The sequence below is a fragment of the Lissotriton vulgaris genome, chromosome 5, assembly GCF_964263255.1.
Source record: "Lissotriton vulgaris chromosome 5, aLisVul1.2, whole genome shotgun sequence".
Lineage (NCBI taxonomy): Eukaryota > Metazoa > Chordata > Amphibia > Caudata > Salamandridae > Lissotriton > Lissotriton vulgaris.
The window spans coordinates 1287162199-1287182033 of record NC_141693.1 but is presented as its reverse complement, the minus strand read 5'-3'; the positions used below and the strand labels follow the sequence as shown (position 1 = coordinate 1287182033).

The window sequence follows — 19835 nt, the reverse complement described above, 5'->3', positions numbered from 1 at the left end:
AGGTAAGGAAGTAAGAGAAGGGTATGAGGAAGGTAAAAGGGGAGTTAAAAGATGACGTGTATGAACAATAACAGGAGAGTGCAGAAAAGAAGCATTAGCAGTAAATGCACCTCCATTGGTTTTTATCTTTCTTAAGATAAGATGAGGCGATCCTTGGGGGTTTATTTTTCCAGAGAAATTTCAATAAGATTGAATCTATTCTCTTAAAATAATAATCTGGGATATGGACAGGTACCTTAGAAAGAGAATATAAAATTTTAGGAGCTAACATCATTTTAGTTGAATCCAGGCTACACCACCAGGAGAGAAAGAGAGGATGCCATCTGGTAATTGAGTCAGTCAATTTTTTGGTGATATACTCGAAGTTGAATTTTAAGGTATCAGAAATAGTAGAGGAAAACCATAATCCTAAGTATTTTAATTTAGTAGATTGCCAGGAAAAGCCTGTTTGATCAAAGTAATGACGTAGACATAAGACATTAAGGGGTAGAACTTCACATTTATCTCGATTGAGGGGATAGCCTGAAACTTTTGAGAAAGTGTCAACTTGACGGAGGAAAGAAGGGAGAGAAGTATCTGGATTAGAGCAATATAATAGGATATCGTCAGCGTAAAAAGACAATTTAACTTAGTTGGGGCCGGGGTTATAACCAGTAATTTGAATGTCTTGTCTTTTTTTGTTAAAAAGGGTTCTAATGCTACTATAAACAACAAAGGGGTCAAGGGACAGCCTTGGCAAACACCTCTGGAAAGAGAAAAATATTCTGAGATTGGCAAAGATAGAAGCTCTAGGGCCAGAATATAATAAGGAAATAAGGGAGATTAATTTGGGGGGAAAGCCTATCCATTAGAGAGCATAAAACATAAAATCCCAACTAATCCTTTCAAACTCCTTTTCCGCATCTAAGTTTATGGCAGCGAGTGGGTAATGTAAGGTAGAAGCTTTACTAAGAACATTTAAGAAAACTCTAGAGTTATCTGAGGATAAACGTCCTTTGACGAAACAGGATTGTTCTGGTCCAATGAGTTCAGGTAAGATGGGGTTGATACGTAATGCAAGTAACTTTGCAAATATCTTATAGTCCGTGTTTACAAGAGAGATGGGATGATAGTTTTTACAGAAAGAGGAATCTTTATTGTCTTTGGGGATTAAACAAATCATAGCTTTTGTTGAAAAGTTCCTTGGGAAGAACCATTCGCAATAAAAGAGTTAAATAGGAGAAGAAGGTGCAGAAGAAGAAGCTTCGAAAACTGTTCATAAAATTCGATGGTGAAACCGTCGGGCCCGGAGCTTTACCACGTCTTAAGACCAAAACGGCATGAGAAATTTCTTCCAAAGTTATGTCTGTTTCGAGCGCATCAAAGTTAATATGGGTAGAAGAAGGAGAAGCGAGCGATTGAAAGTAAGAGGATATATCAGATAGAAGGGGTTGTGTTTCAGGAGTGTAAAGATGCTTATAAAATGTGACAAATTCCTGTAAAATATCGTCATCTTTGAAAAGAGAATCAATTAAAATTTGTTATGGAAGGAATCCTAGTTCTGTCACGGCGAGTTTTTAAGTAAGTAGCTAAGAGCTTCCCCATTTTATTTTGACCCCCATAATATTGTGCGCTACTTTTCAAAAGATAGGAAGCTCCAGCCTCAGTAGATAGTTTATTAAAAGTAACTTTGGCAGAAATTAGATCTTTTAAAGAAGATTCTGTGAGTGAATGATAATAGGTATACTCTAATTGTTTCATTTTAGTGAGAAGTTGAGAAGATTGTTTTTCAAAACTCTTTTTCTTCTGAAAAACATAATTGATTATGAAACCTCTTGCAGTAGCCTTAAAATAATCCCAAATCATAGCAGGAGAAGAATCAGAGAGGTTATTAGTAGTAAAAAAGTCACTAGCAAAGGAGCTGAATTGGCCAGAGAATGTAGGATCTGCAAGAAGGGAGTTATTAAAACGCATCTGCCAGAGGACGGGGAGAAGGGAATTAGGTCAAAATCAACAAAAACCGGGGCATGGTCTGAGATTAAAATGGATCCTATCTCTGAGTGAAGAGCATGTTGAGCAAGGGACTTACTAAAAAAGAGATAATCAAAGTGAGATTGTGCTTTATGTGGAGGAGAGAAATAACTATATTCTTGGAGGTCTGGATGACTAAGTCTCCAGATATCGATTAAGGATTTACAACAAATGGAGGAGGTAAATTGGATGTGCATTTTAGAGTGAACAAATTTAACTGGGGAGCGTCTATCTAATATGGGATCATGAATTTGGTTACAATCAACACCAAAAATAATATAGTCATCATCAAATGAAAGAAGTTTGTCTGAAATAAGTACCCAAAAATTGTTATCAACAGTAACTGGAGCATAGACGTTAAAAATAACTAATGGTACATTATCTATTAACAATTTGGTAATCACCCAGCTACCATCAGAATCAATTTCCTGATTAACAATAGAAACATTAAACTTTTTGTGACATAAGATTACAACACTATTCTTTTTCCCTAAAGCTGGAGAAGAGAAAACATTGCCAACCCAAAGTCTTTTCAATTTAGAGGCTTCTATATCTGATAAATGGGTTTCTTGCAACATGGCAATATCTGTTTTTAGTCTAGCCAAATGGGATAACTCTCGCTGTCTTTTAATAGGATTATTTAGACCTTTAACATTCCATGTAGTAACTCTGAATGTATCTGAGATAAAGTAACATCATTAAACAGGAAGCATACAATGCAATGAGCAATCTTAAAAACTAAACTATGCATCAAGTAAGAGAGAATAAAATTGTAAATAGAAATACAATGGGGAAGATAATTATGAGAGGTAAAGATGAGCGGAGAAAGAAGAGAGGAGAAAAATGAAGAAAGAAGAAAACGTCGTAGGGGGAAGGAGAAGATAGGAGAGAAAACACTAGAAAAGTTGAAATGGAGAAAGGAAGGGATGAAGCAAGAAGCGAAAGAGGGAAACATTGAAAGAAGACTACAGAAGAAAAACCAGAGGAATACATAAAATGGGAACATACCTACAGAAGGAGGATTCAAAGAGACAAGGGGAGGGAAGTAACCACACAGGGCGGACGGTACAACCGGGGCCAAGCAAACGGAGGACCAGGAGGCAGCGCATCAGGAAGAGGAAAGAACTGTGGGAATAAAAACAATAACAATATAAGTGACGATGAACATGTGAAAAAGGCAGAAGAAATAAAACTCATTTAATAGAACAATAAGAGAAGAGAGACAACATCATAAGAAGAAATCGTATATTTAACTAGCATTTGAAGAGGAAGAGTCCATGGCATCTGTCTTATGAGAGTTTATGAAACTTTGAAGATGCAGCGGATCCTCATAAGTCGTTGTCCTGTTGTTATAGGTGACCTTAAAGAGACAAGGGTGAAAGAGACCGTAACAAGTGCCCATTTAGTGCCCATTGCTCGAAGATCAGGTCTCATGTTGAGAAAAGCCTTCCTTCTATTAGCGGTAGCATTGGCATAATCCTGCGCGGAAAAAAAAGTAGAACCGGACCAGGTGATACGTTGGGAGGATCTAGGCGCTGTTAGAACTTTTAATAAGTCTGTGTACTCCAAAAAATATAGGATCACACCTCTTGGCTTCTGTGAGAAAGAAATAGATGAGGAAGGGCAGCCCAATCTGTGCGCTCTTTGAATGTTAAGCACGGTGCTATCTAGCATATGGAGGACTTTGGGGAGAAAAGATTTAAAGAATGTAAGAGGGTCGGACCCCTCTAGTCCTTCCGCTAGTCCATAAATGCGAAGATTAATGCACCTGTTAAGATTTTCAAGATCTTCAACTTGGTGCTGGAGAGCAGAGACTTGAGAATGGAGTGGAGAAATCTTAGCGCAGGTTTCTGTAATAGAAGACGTAGAGTGTTCAACAGCAGTGACTCTTGTGTCGAGTTGTGTCCAGGTGTCAGTGAGGACTTGTAACTTTGCATTAGTTTCCTCCATGAAGGGACACAATGCCTGTGGAACGGACCCTGCCCCTACCTCTATTGGGCGGTGGCTCAGTACTGATTCCTTGGGCTCCGTTGATGGTCCCACCGCGTCCCTGGCAACCCGGCATACTCCCCTTTCTCTTTCCATGCAGGAATCGAGTACGAGCGACGACAACCCGGAAGCAACTATCGCTGACCCCGGAAGTCCCGCCTACGATCCCGGACCGGAACACGGAAAAGGACGCCGCAGAGAAGGAACAGAGTTCTTGACGGCGGACTCGTGGCAGGAGACAGCAAACCAAGAACTGGAGGCGGTGAACGGAGATTGCGGAGGCCAAGGAGAAGTGAAGACCGGAGGCGAGGAGGAAGAGATCTGGAGCGAGGACTGGTGGAGTCCCCAGGAGGTGGCTGGAGAGCGGCCGCAACTCGGAGAAGAGTTGCGGCGGGGCATGTGAGTACCCTGTCTCCTGAACTGCAGGTCGACTTGTATCATAGTGTATATAAGAAATCCCCTCACTGTATAGCACTCCTAGGAGCACTGTATATACGCGCACTTCCCGAGCCACTGTATATAGAGAATACCGCCACCGTACCCCTCACTACTTTCACCCTTTCCCTTTCCCGCTTGTATCCCCTTCCGTCTTCGACCCTTCCGAACCCTCCTCACTCTCTCCTCTGTCCCATCACAAACCGGGTGTTGGTGTCATCGGTCAGTACTCCACGTCGAGCACTAAACTGCCCTATTTTGTCTCTCTTTAACTCCGAGGGCCACCGGATTCTCAAAGTCGGAGAGAAGAAGACGTACCACGCCAGCTCATCGCAGATCGCCCCTCCCTGACGACTACCTTCCAAAGACCTTCCCTCTCCAATCCTTTGGTGCCTCTACCTCTGCAAACACTATATCTGTGTGTGTTAATAAAAACAGCTCAAGACATAGCTCACTATATACGGCCTCCACGCCTGTTATTCCGGTCCGCCCATACCCAAAGCCCACAGGTGGTGTCAGAAGTGGGATACACCGGACGCATGGAGGCTGCAGTAAAGAAGTTGGCCGAATCCCAGGAGCAGATGGGAAAGCTCATGGAACAATTCCTAAAGACTGCCGAAGAGGATCGTGGGCAATTACACGATGTCCTGAAAGGTCAAGGTACGGCCCAAGACCAGGCCCTAGGAAAACTCACTGACGTGTTGGGACAACAGAGGCCCGTTACTTCCCTTCCATCGGTGGTGCTTCAAAAGTATGTTCCAGGCGAAGACCCGGACTTTTTCTTTACAAACTTTGAACGCCTGGCCCACGCTGCTGCTTGGCCAGCCGACCGCTGGGGTCACTATTTGGGTCCTTTGCTTACTGGGGAGTTACAGGCGGCCTACCAGCAGGCCAACGTCCAGGGGCAGACCCCGTATGCTGATATAAAGGCATGCATTCTGGAGCGGCTAGGAATCGATGACGAAACATATAGGATACGCCTCAGACAAGTGAAAGAAGGGCCACAAGAAAACCCCAGAGCTCTTTCCTTCCGTATCCAGGATTTGGCTAATCGTTGGCTGAAACCCGCCACATCCTCCAAGGACGATATATTGGCTAAAATATATCTGGAACAATTTTTGGCTTCCTTGCACCCCTCCACGCAGAAGTGGGTACGACAGCACGCCCGCCTAACGCTAGATACGGCCGTGGAAATCGCCAGCGCTTTCAATCGTGCCCAGGAGACTCAGAGGATAAAGGAGGAGCACCCAACCCGAGGTCATCACCCCAATCACATCCGAGCCCAAAGACCTCCACTACCGAGAAAACCAGAACCTACTCCCCTGTTTCCTTACCCCGTCCTACCACGACCACCGAACCCCGGGCCCCAATGCTACCATTGTGGGGGTTATGGGCACATCGCCAGAGTTTGCCCCCAGAGAGAGGAACCCATGGAGGTGGGGCTGGTTAGGAATCTGGTATGTGACACCCCGGAGAGGGAACCCCCTCGTTTTCACTGTCCGGTGAGAATAGACGGTCAACCATTATACGCTCTGGCTGATTCCGGTTGCCGACAAAGTGTGTTGCGCCCTCAGGAACTACCCACTCACATAGGACCAGTGACCGGTACAGTCGCCATCCAGTGCGTACACGGCGACACCAAGACTTATCCCACTGCTAGGGTGCGGGTACAACATCATGCAGACCAAGGAAGCCTTCTGAACGTAGGCTTAGTACCCAATTTACCAGAACAAATAATACTGGGCAGTGACTATAGCGGACTTCCTCATCTCCTCCAGAAAACAACCGATTCCCTTGAGAAGTGGTGGGCAGAAGCACCATTTCCCCAAACCAGTAATGATGCAACCCTACCGATCAGACCGTACAAAACCAAGAGCCAAAAGAAGAAGGAGAAAAGAAATCACACCACCGCGTATCCAGTTCAAGTGAACGACCATCCTTGGGAATCTGATAGGGAGTTCCGGGCGGCTCAACAAGAAGATCCCATGTTACAGAATGCCTGGAACCGGGCTCTGGACAATGAAGACCCTCTTCAAGTAGGTCCCTACTTCTATAAGCGGAATGGACTATTATACAGGAAGGGCAGCCCTCAGCAAGCTTCGCAGTTGTTAATCCCTGGTCCCTTTCAGGAGAAAGTATTGTTCCTAGCCCACAGCCACCTACTAGGGGGACATTTTGGTGACGTAAAAACGGGACAATCCATCCTCGACCGGTTCTATTGGCCGGGGGTCTATCAGCAGATAAAACGATACTGTCAAGAATGTCCCGTGTGCCAGAAAAATAGCAGATATCGCCCTCCCCGGGTACCCCTCCAGCCTATGCCCCTCATAGACATTCCTTTTAGTCGGGTTGGCATGGATCTTATAGGTCCTCTGCTTCCTTCCAGAAGTGGCTGTCGATACGCCCTGGTTTTGGTAGACTATGCCACTCGTTTTCCAGAAGCAGTGGCCTTAAAACAGCCTACCACCCAGAACATTGCAAAAGCACTTATTTCCATATTTTCCCGAGTAGGTTTTCCCCGAGAGATCCTAACGGATCAAGGGACCCCCTTTGTCTCCTCCCTTATGAAACAGGTATGTTCACAGCTTGGTGTAAAACAGATAAGGACCTCGGCTTATCACCCCCAGACCGATGGCCTAGTCGAACGATATAATGCCACCCTAAAGACTACACTTAAGAAACTGCTGGCCCTCGAAAGCAAAAGGTGGGAAGAGATGCTGCCCCTAGCCTTGTTTGCAATCCGATGCAAGGTCCAAAGTAGTACAGGTTTCTCCCCCTACGAACTTTTATATGGGAGGGCTCCCCGAACCCTGTTGGACATGGCAAAAGAAGCCTGGGAGGCCGAACCTGATCGCACCAAACCCCTCCCAGAATATGTTGCTAACCTAAAAACCCACTTAGGACAAATACGAGAGATTGTGCGTCAGAACCTGTTAACAGCCCAGGCTTCTCAAAAACGTCAATATGACAAGGGAACCAGGTCTCGTTCATTTAACCCAGGTGATCTGGTACTTCTCCTTCTGCCATCCTCGGACCATAAACTACTGGGTCAGTGGCAGGGCCCTTTTGAAGTCCTACGTCAGGTAACCCCTGTGACCTATGAAATTGAGTTGGATTCTCAACGAGGGGTTACCCAGATTTACCACATAAATCTTCTAAAACGATGGGAAGGACCCCGTCCTGTTCTGTCCGGTCTTGCTACACCAACAGTCCTCCCTTATGAGGTCTGTTTTGATCCCGACTTACGGGAGCCCCAAAAAGAAGATCTCCATACTGCCTTGACCTCCTTTCAGCAGGTGTTTTCCTCCTTACCAGGCCATACCTCGGTTATAGAACACTGTATTCAAACCGAACCTGGGAAAACCGTGAGACAACGGCCCTATCGAGTTCCAGAGGCTCGAAGGACGGTGATCAAGGAGGAGACCGACATGATGCTAAAAATGGGCATCATTGAGCCGTCCATCAGTCACTGGAACTCCCCTATTGTCTTGGTACCGAAGCCGGATGGCTCGGTACGATTTTGTATAGACTTCCGGGAGGTCAACAAAGTCTCCTGTTTTGATACATACCCGTTACCCAGGGTAGATGAAATGGTAGAACGCATAGGCAAGGCTAAGTTCATCAGTACCCTTGACCTCTGTAAAGGCTATTGGCAAATCCCCCTCCGCGCGGAGGACAAAAAGAAAACAGCCTTTTCAACCCCGGATGGCCTGTTTCAATTCAAAGTGATGCCCTTTGGCCTTCACGGTGCCCCTGCCACCTTTCAGAGGGCCATGAATCAGGTCCTCCAACCTCATTCCCAATACGCCGGGGCGTATCTGGATGATATTATCATCTATAGCGACACCTGGACCCAACATCTACAACACCTACAGAAAGTCATCTCCTCGCTGGGGAGCCATGGCTTTACCATCAATCCCTCCAAGACCACACTGGCAGCACAAACCGTAAAATATCTGGGTTTCCTCCTGGGCGAGGGTGTCATCAGGCCCCAAAACAAAAAGATAGATGCCATACAGTCCATCCCCTTCCCACAAACACGGAAAGAATTCAGGGCTTTTCTGGGCCTCCTGGGTTACTACAGGAGGTTCATTCCCCGTTTCTCTCAAACAGCTGCTCCCTTAACCGATCTCCTCAAGAAGTCCACGAAAGCCGAGGAGGCCCTCTCCCATCCAACCCCGGAGTTGCTACAGGCCTTCAGCCAACTGAAGCAGTCTCTGGTTTCCGAACCCGTTCTAATCAGTCCCGACTACACCAAGGCGTTTATCCTTCAAACGGATGCTTCAGACCAAGGTATCGGGGCCGTACTATCCCAGAAAGACCGGGACGGCAATGAGAGACCAATCCTCTACCTAAGCCGAAAACTCTTTCCACGGGAGCGGAATTATGCAGTAATCGAGAAGGAGGCCTTGGCTATCAAATGGGCCGTAGAAAGCCTTCGTTATTACCTGGATGGTCGCGAATTCATTTTATATACGGACCATGCGCCATTAGAATGGATGGCCAGAAACAAGGGACACAATGACCGTGTTCTACGATGGTTCCTTACTCTTCAACCCTACAGATTTAAAACACTGCACAGAAAAGGGGTGGAGCAGGGAAATGCCGACTACTTGTCTCGTTACCCACCCCCAACAAACTCTAGTAGAAAGACGGCTAGGGGAAAGGGATGTGGAACGGACCCTGCCCCTACCTCTATTGGGCGGTGGCTCAGTACTGATTCCTTGGGCTCCGTTGATGGTCCCACCGCGTCCCTGGCAACCCGGCATACTCCCCTTTCTCTTTCCATGCAGGAATCGAGTACGAGCGACGACAACCCGGAAGCAACTATCGCTGACCCCGGAAGTCCCGCCTACGATCCCGGACCGGAACACGGAAAAGGACGCCGCAGAGAAGGAACAGAGTTCTTGACGGCGGACTCGTGGCAGGAGACAGCAAACCAAGAACTGGAGGCGGTGAACGGAGATTGCGGAGGCCAAGGAGAAGTGAAGACCGGAGGCGAGGAGGAAGAGATCTGGAGCGAGGACTGGTGGAGTCCCCAGGAGGTGGCTGGAGACCGGCCGCAACTCGGAGAAGAGTTGCGGCGGGGCATGTGAGTACCCTGTCTCCTGAACTGCAGGTCGACTTGTATCATAGTGTATATAAGAAATCCCCTCACTGTATAGCACTCCTAGGAGCACTGTATATACGCGCACTTCCCGAGCCACTGTATATAGAGAATACCGCCACCGTACCCCTCACTACTTTCACCCTTTCCCGCTTGTATCCCCTTCCGTCTTCGACCCTTCCGAACCCTCCTCACTCTCTCCTCTGTCCCATCACAAACCGGGTGTTGGTGTCATCGGTCAGTACTCCACGTCGAGCACTAAACTGCCCTATTTTGTCTCTCTTTAACTCCGAGGGCCACCGGATTCTCAAAGTCGGAGAGAAGAAGACGTACCACGCCAGCTCATCGCGGATCGCCCCTCCCTGACGACTACCTTCCAAAGACCTTCCCTCTCCAATCCTTTGGTGCCTCTACCTCTGCAAACACTATATCTGTGTGTGTTAATAAAAACAGCTCAAGACATAGCTCACTATATACGGCCTCCACGCCTGTTATTCCGGTCCGCCCATACCCAAAGCCCACAATGCCCGAATCTCTTCTAATAATATCTACATAGAGATAGATGAGGCCGTTTTAGGCGGAGATGGTGGATTTTGTTTGAGGCGCTTGGAGAGAGATTTCCCCGATGACGCTGTAGCAGAATCCGTAGTTGCCATAGTATCAGGTAGAGAAGACGATAAAGAGTCTTGCAGTCTGGAGAATTCAGTAAAAAAAATTTAATTTTTGACAAAAACTTGCTTTACAGGTGCCTTCGCAGGATAAACGCCTTTAATTCTGCCCATGAAGATCAAAGAAAGCCAGAAAAAGAGCGTCACTTGCTAATTTATGTACTTTCAATGAGCTCTGTAAATGAGGAGGAAGGAATGTTTATAGAGGTTGCTGTGAAGAATGTTGCAAAAGCTCCTCCGGTAGAGACTATTGAAACAATGCAGGCAAAACACTTATTCTATGAAATGGAGGCAATTAGAGCGAAGAAACACATCAACTTATGTGAGGAGGCATGTCATACTGAGGCCAAGGGTTGCAATGAAATAGTGGAGTGAGGAGAAAAAAACCCTAAAATGGCCGCCTCAATCAAACCTGCCAGAAAAATTACTGTAAAAATCCTGGAGACATGCAGACTATGTATAGTAGGCTCCAAGATGAAAAAACATGCCCCAAAACAAGCCTGGAATAGTAGTGAATGGAGAGGAGAAAGTGCCACAGTCTTTCAAGAAAACATCGAGAATCGGCGCTTCAGCGAGAGTAGAAAAACAAAAAGGCGGTCGCAACGCTGCGACGATGAAAAGAAACTCACCACAGTGATAAAGTTGAAATTCCCCTGCCAATGGTAACCGCAAGTTTCTTAAAAGGATGAGGAGGCGTTCCGACGTCCTTGCATCCCGTTTTCGGCGCTGGAGCGTCGCGGGAAATGTGCAGCCGCCGGAAGTCCCCGAGGATCTTTACCCGGGCGCCGCCATTCCTGTAGATCGCCAAGCCACGCCCCCCATTATTAATATTTCTTATCTCTACTACGTGGTCTGTTAGACAAAACTGGGCAAAACTGACTGTTGACGTGGCAGCAGGGATGTAAGTGGAATGGTAGGCTTTAAATTACCTTTCAACTAGGATATAAAAAACTCTTGCACCGCGTACATAACATATTTAATATATCCATTTGAGAGCTGATGTTTATTTACATTTGCATCTTCATATGACTGGTCTCCTCGACTCTTGTTCATTAAGTTTTCTTTGAATGCTCCAAGCCGAACTCCAGTGTGTGTCAGGAAATAGATCTAGAAGGAAGCAATAGAGGATGTAATTTCTTTCATTGGCTGGAGTGTGGAATTGATTGGCTTATTGGCTTATTGATCAGGAAGGAAATACATAGGACTGGGTGGAGTCATGGACTTCTGCTACACTGAACTCCGCCAAGTGCTGAAAAAAATACAGCCGAGCTCAACAGAGTTCCACAAGCATGGAGTTTGGTAAGTTATGCATATCGTGTTGATTTTTTGCAGAGCGAGTTTGTCCTGCACTGTAAATTCAGCATGAATGGCGCAAGAGGGCGCTTTTTCTTTCTGCGTCTTGAGTAGATTTTCTACTCGAGTGACAGCTTCCTCAGCGCTAGCAGGTTTTTCAACGCAAGCAGTAGCGACCAGCCGCAACCGCCCGCATTGAGAAATCTCACTTGGAGTTGGTCTAGTGTATGATTTTCCTTGCTTGCGCTCACCAAGTTAACTTTGGTGAGCTGCGCAAGAGGAAAAACTTTACTCCGCTTTGCAGAGTGTTTTAGAACTCTGCACGGTACACCAAGTGGGAAAAAACTCTGCCAGTAGAGTGGAATTTGTTACCCAAACCTAGAAATAGCATTTCATGATTAATTTTCAACTCTAGGAACATTGTGCTATTCATACATCTAACCTGTGTTTTAAAGTAGGGGCGCTCCATGTTTGCATTGCGTGCCACTACCTACTGTGTTGTAAATTCTACTTTAAAAATGAGAGATCAATCCAAAATATTAGTACTTCCTCTTATGAAATAACGTTTTATTCTTGTCTAAAACATAGAGGTATTCAAAAACATGAAACTACCTTTCAGTAGCTCAAAGTTTGCAGCTATACCATAGGATAGGAATTTCTTTGTGATACATGCCATGGCTCTTAGTGCGAGTCAGGGATCAACCCATTTCAGTGTATAATATTTGTAGAATACAAATTGCTCAAAATAATAAGCTTCTCCACAACATGTGTAAACACTTTGCCTATATTCTAATCCTCTCTAGATATACCAAAGCCGCCAGGGCCAGTGCGCCTTGAAGAGAATGTTACCAACACTATAACTGTTGCATGGGGGCCTTCACCAGATGAGAAACGTGACTGCAACCTGTCCTATGTGGTAATGAAGAGGGACAATAGCCAGCAGTCGTGGCATGTGGTGGGCGATCCTGTGTTCACCACCCGCTTTACCATTACTAGAGTCATCCCCGGGCGGCAGTACCACTTCCGCGTCCTGGCTAAAAATGATATGGGGCTGAGTGACCCTTCTGACACCAGCGAGGCCTGGAGCATATCCAAGGAGAAAGGTAAATGTGTGTCTTAATGAATAGGGTCATCCTTTTTCATGGGGTACCAGGTACAGTTCCTGTTTCTGGCATTCTTGTTTTTGATAAAAAAAATGATAAGTAAAAAAAAACCACTTAATGATTCCAATTTTCAGCTTCAGAACTGGTTTATTTTATTATCCTTTCGATATTGATTGAGACCCGCTTTGATTGCTCAGTATGTATGGATTTGAATTCTCTGTCACCCCTTATGGGCGCCTCTTGCACTGCACTGTCTGCCATGCATTAGAAAGCACCTGGGATTAGAAAACATCTAGCTGAAATGAATTGCAAAACGTTTCCGTTTAGGTGGGGCATCACAGCAATATTGCCCAAAAGGAGTTAAATAAATTTGCTGTGAAAGGCACCTGGCAGGATTGCTTCTAGTTAATCCATATATGAAGAAGAAAGTGCTCAGAATAATCCCTCCGTTTTTAGGTCTCGCGCCTGCGATGCATATGGCGAAGCCATATGCCATCGCGCAGGCGCGATACTAATGCTGTCGGGTCTGCTTCCGCGATACTAATGCTGTCGGGTCTGCTTCCCAGGAGACAGGAGATGTCACGCGCACGCTCTGGAAAGCGATCGGCGCCGGCCGCGCGCGTGCGTTTCCCAGTCTCCTGTCTCTCTGGGAAGCACACAAGCATGCCCAGCAAGCCCCGCCAAGGTAACTTTGAAATAATCTTTATTTCTTGTTTTCTATTCTAACTGGTCAGCATGTTCTTTCACAACCGTATCCTTCTCTGCATATTTCTGTCTGTGGGGCTACAGAATGCCAAACATCGGAGGTTTATAGCCTTTCCTAGTTTCTCTTAACTTCTTCCCACACACTTCAGCCTTTCGTCCTGACTAAGCCGCTCACACTTTTACCCTGCCTCCCCCTCCGCCCATCACAACATTCTTGCAGGTCTCCCCCTTTCACCACTGTCAGCCATGCCCTACGGCTCCACCCGGCCTCCCTCTACTCAACCACACATCCTTCGACCATTGGACCGTTCCACTCCTCCCCCCACCCCTTAACACTTTCCAACCGCTCATTCCTCCCCAAGTAGTCACTCCTCCGCTTTTCATCCCTCAATTTGTGCACTCACCCATCAGCCCTCCGCTCCCTCCTGCAGTCCCCCATCCACTTATCGCTCTCACCTCTGCACCCACTTCTCTCACTTTTCTTAACTGCTTCTCCTAATCATCTCGCCTCCTCTCTCTCCATTCTACCCGTCAATCACCCGACCAGGACTCTCGCCGGTCTATCCGTCAGTCCCTCACCTATCCACCGATCCCTCACCCATCTACCCTTACGGTGTCTATTACTACCCCAAACATCTCTTCCCCACCCGCTTGTTTCTTTCTCAACTCATCCACCTCTACCTCCGCACTGTCCCAATCCGAACTCCTCGGCCACTGTTCTTTATTTCTCTCACTCATCCGTCCGGTTCCTTTCCCTCTCCTGGTACCTCACACTATTGTTACTTTCTTAACTCTGCGCACTGTACCCCATCCCCAGCCTCCGCACCCCGCTCCTATATGTCACATCCACCTCACTATTGTCTTCCTCTCATCTTTGCACCCTCTTCTCATCACTCACCCTCCACCCATCTCTCACTTTCACCCTCCCCGTTTCTCATCACCTCCAACCTCTTCTCACCCCTCCGCCCTGTTCCCACCTCACACCCTCCACTTTGTTTCGATCACTCACCCCTGCCCCCTCCCCGTGTTCCTATCTCTCACCCACCATGATTATGCTTGTGTTTCTTTCTGCTGCATGGTGGTGGGCACGCCCAAGGGGTTACGTAAAAAAAGACCATGCCCTTCCAGAACCCTCACCATTGGAGCTGTCTTATAAGTAACAGCGACAGGGTTTCACGTTTTATCTGAAATGTCTCCTTAGAAAAAAAAACACATCTGTAGTGGACCAGAGGCGTGATACGCCCACTGCGGAGATCTTTGTGGTCACACCTACAGGCTCCAACCCTTTAAAACACATGTGTGGGGGACTTTCAGCCACAGGTTCCAACGCAGGTAAAACATCTGAGCGGGTAGCCCCATCTACAGTGTGCAAGTAGCATGTTACAATGCGAGTCACTGCTCAAAGTTTCATCTTACCTCAGTTGATAAAATAAGCACTACTGCGTTGATTGGTAAAACCGGTGGCTATACACTATTTACGAAGGTTAGGTAGGAAACTGCAAAATCGGCGGCAGTGGCTCGCGCAGAATCAGTTTTTTAGGTGTATCTATATTCCTTTGATATATTATGTTGTCAAAAAATCGAAAATAAACTCGTTTTCCTATAAATGCATTTCTCTACCTACCAGCAATCAAGCAGTTGTTTTCCAGTCTCTGTCACCGTGTTCATATAGGGCAGTCGTAACCTATGTAAACCCATTGATTTTATTTTTGTTTAAATGTAAATCATTCCATGTCAAGCCGTGTGCTTCCAGCCTGCAGGCGGCTGCACCGCTCTGCGACCAGACGTTTGAAGCCCATGTTTTGGGCCAAGCAGAACCCCGTCACATTTAAACACAGCCACGTGTATTGGAAATAAATAAAACAACAGAATGAGTCTTGTGACCCTAGAACTGGATGTACAGACGATTCAAGGGCTTCCAAGGGGTTTATAATCCTGCAGTGCCGGTCTAAATCTAGCTGCTATGAAGTGCAAATGCGTCATTCATGCTGAAGTAACCAGGGCCTTCCACACATTGGACACTGCGCTGCCTCACACAAACTGTGCTGCCTCACACACACTACGCTGCCTCACACACACACACACACACTGCGCTGCCTCACACACACTGCGCTGCCTCACACACACTGCGCTGCCTCACACACACTGTGCTGCCTTACACACACACACTGCGCTGCCTCACACACACACACTGCGCTGCCTCACACACACACACTGCGCTGCCTCACACACACTGCGCTGCCTCACACACACACTGCACTGCCTCACACACACACTGCGCTGCCTCACACACACACTGCCCTGCCTCACACACACACTGCGCTGCCTCACACACACACTGCGCTGCCTCACACACACACTGCGCTGCCTCACACACACACTGCACTGCCTCACACACACTGCGCTGCCTCACACACACACTGCGCTGCCTCACACACACACTGCGCTGCCTCACACACACACTGCGCTGCCTCACACACACACTGCGCTGCCTCACACACACACTGTGCTGCCTCACACACACTGCGCTGCCTCACACACATACTGCGCTGCCCTCCCTCACACACACTGCACTCCCTCACACACACTGCGCTGCCCTCCCTCACGCACACTGCGCTGCCTCTCACACACCGCGCTGCCTCTCATACACACACACTGCGCTGCCTCACACACACACACACTGCGCTGCCTCACACACACTGCGCTGCCTCACACACACTGCGCTGCCTCACACACACTGCGCTGCCTCACACACACTGCGCTGCCTCACACACACACACTGCGCTGCCTCACACACACACACACACTGCACTGCCTCACACACACACCTGCACTGCCTCTCACACACACACACTGCGCTGCCTCTCACACACACACACTGCGCTGCCTCACACGCACACACTGCGCTGCCTCACACACACACACTGCGCTGCCTCACACACACACACTGCGCTGCCTCACACACACACTGCGCTGCCTCACACACAGTCACACTGCGCTGCCTCACAAACACAGTATGGAGCCACACACTGCTGTGTGCCACTCACACTGTCCTATCACACACACTGCGCTGTTACACACACACACTGCCCTATGACACACATACTACACTGCCTCACACACACACTGCGCTGCATCACGCACACACTGCCCTGCTACACATTGCACTGCCTCACACACACTGCGCTGCCTCACACACACTGCGCTGCCTCACACACACTGCGATGCCTCACACCCACTGCGCTGCCTCACACACTGCGCTGCCTCACACACACTGCGCTGCCTCACACACACTGCGCTGCCTCACACACACTGCGCTGCCTCACACACACTGCGCTGCCTCAACACACTGCGCTGCTTCAACACACTGCGCTGCTTCAACACACTGCGCTGCCACACACACTGCGCTGCCTCACACACACTGCGCTGCCTCACACACACTGCGCTGCCTCACACACACTGCGCTGCCTCACACACACTGGGCTGCCTCACACACACTGTGCTGCCTCACGCACACACACACTGCGCAGCCTCACACACACTGAACTACCTCACACACTGCACTGCCTCACACACACTGCACTACCTCACACACTGCGCTGCCTCACACACACTGCACTGCCTCACACACACACTGCGCTGCCACACACACACACACACACACACTGCGCTGCCTCACACACACACACACACACACATTGCACTTCCTCAAACACACACACGCTGCCTCACACACACACACTGCGCTGCCTCACACACACGCTGCCTCACACACAAACACTGCCTCACACACACACAATGCGCTGCCTCACACACACACACTGCACTGCCTCACACACACACACACACACACACACACACTGCGCTGCCTCACACACACACACACACACACACACACACACTGCGTTGCCTCACACACTGCGCTGCCACATAATTACCCAGCTCTCAATGCAACATACACTCCAAATACCACTCAGTGCCACATAATTATATGCTACATAGTTACACTGCACTCAATGCCATATACACTCCAAACAATACGACTCAGTGCCACAAAATTACATATTACATATTTACACTGCACTCCATGCAACATACACTCCAAATACTACTGAGTGCCACATAATTACACACCACATAATTACACTGCACTCAATGCAACATTCACTCCAAATCCCACTCAGTGCCACATAAGTACACTCTACTGAATGCAACATACACTCCCCATATTACCACTCAGTGCCACGTAATTACACCCCATATAATTACTCTTCTCAATGCAACGTAAATACACTTCACATAATACCACTCAGTGCCGTATAATATGCTACATAATTACACTGCACTCAATGCAACATACACTCCAAATACCACTCAGTGCCACATAATTACTCTACTGAATACAACATACACTCCCCATATTACCACTCAGTGCCACGTAATTACACCCCATATAATTACTCTTCTCAATGCAACGTAAATACACTTCACATAATACCACTCAGTGCCGTATAATTACACACCTCATACTTACACTACTCAATGCAACATAAATACACTCTATCTATCTATCGCACTTACTCTATCTATCGCCATCACTCTATCTATCTATCGCCATCACTCTATCTATCTATCGCCATCACTCTATCTATCACTTCGCCACAGCATCACTCAGCACCACCACAGCATCACTCATGGGAAATACAACATCACTAGGCGCTACCACAACATCAATGAATGCCACAGCATCACTCGTTGCCACCACAATATCACTCAGCGCCACCACAGCATCAATCTGTGCAACCATTCAATAACTGGTTCAAATATGTTCTCTCAATGTTTCAAGCTTTATTACAAATGTCATAAAAAGATGTTAATATTTCACTTCTGTTCTTGGATTTTCGTCAAAATAAAATACAATTAACATAATCTTCACAATTTTTTTACAAAAGTTTAAGCTATTGCTATTATAAATTACAATAACTTTTATTTAAGTATTAATTATTAAAAAATGTAAAAGCCATTGTTATTTGAAATATCAATACATCTAAGTCACGTAAATACAACACATATTGCATTACAAATGCTATAGGTGTCACATTTGCAAACGTTAGAACTATTGGCATTGTAAATGACAAAGCTATTAAATTTGCTATTTTCAAAACCAACACATAAATAAAAAATGTGTCATTTACAATACCAATAGCTCAAACTTTCCTAATGCGAGACCTATTGCATTGCAAATGCTTGTTTATGTATTGTTAACATTCCAGATGGTTAGTAGCATAAGGTCGACGTTAGTCAAACAGCAGTAAAACACCCAATGACTTTGATATAGCACGTTATTTCATAACTAGGTTTGCACTACATAAGGTAAATTCCACCATGTATTTCTATAAATATATAAACCAGGTGTAGGGATTGCTTTACAGATTAAAGCTGGATGATGGAACCTTTATAGGAGAAAGATTACAGAAACTGTGTCAGCCAAGAAGCTCCCTCTGGTATGTCCCAGACACCCGCCCCCCCCCCCCCTCACCCCCCCCCCCCCCCCCCGACCTATAAATGAAGTCCTCATTCAAACATTCCTGTGCCTTTTGAGGGAAGGTGTGTGTTTTATCGCCCTTCACGGTGCAACCTTCAGTTTATTATGAGTCTGAATTTAAGGTGAGAGAAACATCACTTGGAAAACACTGAGTAATATGATATGATAGGGCATTACCAGTCCTGTGCTCTGCTGCCCTTACCTTTCTGCCTGGACCAGGTCTCCAAGTGTAAATCTATCCGCACGCCATCTTCGCAAAAGACTACTGTACGGCAAAACTCCGAGTACTTGCTCAAGGCGGCTGGGCCACATATTCCTGCGCCACAGGTGATCTTTTCTGGTGCATCTGTAAGACTGGCATTTATTATTTGTTCATTCCTAGTGATTTTATTTAAAATTACATTAAAGTTGCGATGCAACAGAGCTGATGCTTTGAAAAGAGCACATCGCTGTAGGCTTGCACACAGCACTGACCCTGTAGTCATGGGCGTCCGCAGGGGGGGGGGGGGGGGGGAGGGGGGTCGCTTGCCCCCTCCCTGGATCGCCGGTCTGCCCTGTGCTGGCCCAGTGACAATGTGGTAATTACAGCAGGCTGTGCTGTTCTCGTGCGAGAAGCCCCAGGAGTTGAAACGTTCTCTCACTTGGGGCCTCTCGCACTTCTCTCTGAACTCTAAACCCCTTCCAAATCTCATGCAGACTGTGGCGTGGCCCATTGTCATTCTGTCAGCTCCTGATCATCACATAAAGAATGACAATGGGCCCTCTGCCTTTAAGGTGCCTTGCAGTGCAGACATCCTACCTGTGTTTTTTTTTTATTAAATAGTGTCAGCTGACACAAAGCAGCAGTGCTGCCATTCACAACTTAGCCCATTAACAAGTAAATGGTCTTTTAAAGACTCCCTGTCTGTTTCCCTCCCTCACTCTTTGTGATCTGTCGGGCCAGGTGTCACAAAGGCAGTGTTATGGGTTGAAAGGCACGA

At 47.0% G+C, this 19835-nt stretch overlaps 1 protein-coding gene across 1 annotated transcript in view; it reads left to right on the top strand.

The window, feature by feature from the left end:
• The window catches only part of IGFN1 (immunoglobulin like and fibronectin type III domain containing 1), a 343105-nt gene that overhangs the window by 303163 nt on the left and 20107 nt on the right, over window positions 1–19835 (top strand). The window contains exon 21 of the mRNA XM_086923163.1: window positions 12306–12605. Within this exon, the coding sequence (XP_086779289.1) occupies window positions 12306–12605 (300 nt within the window). The remainder of the gene's footprint in view (window positions 1–12305; window positions 12606–19835) is intronic.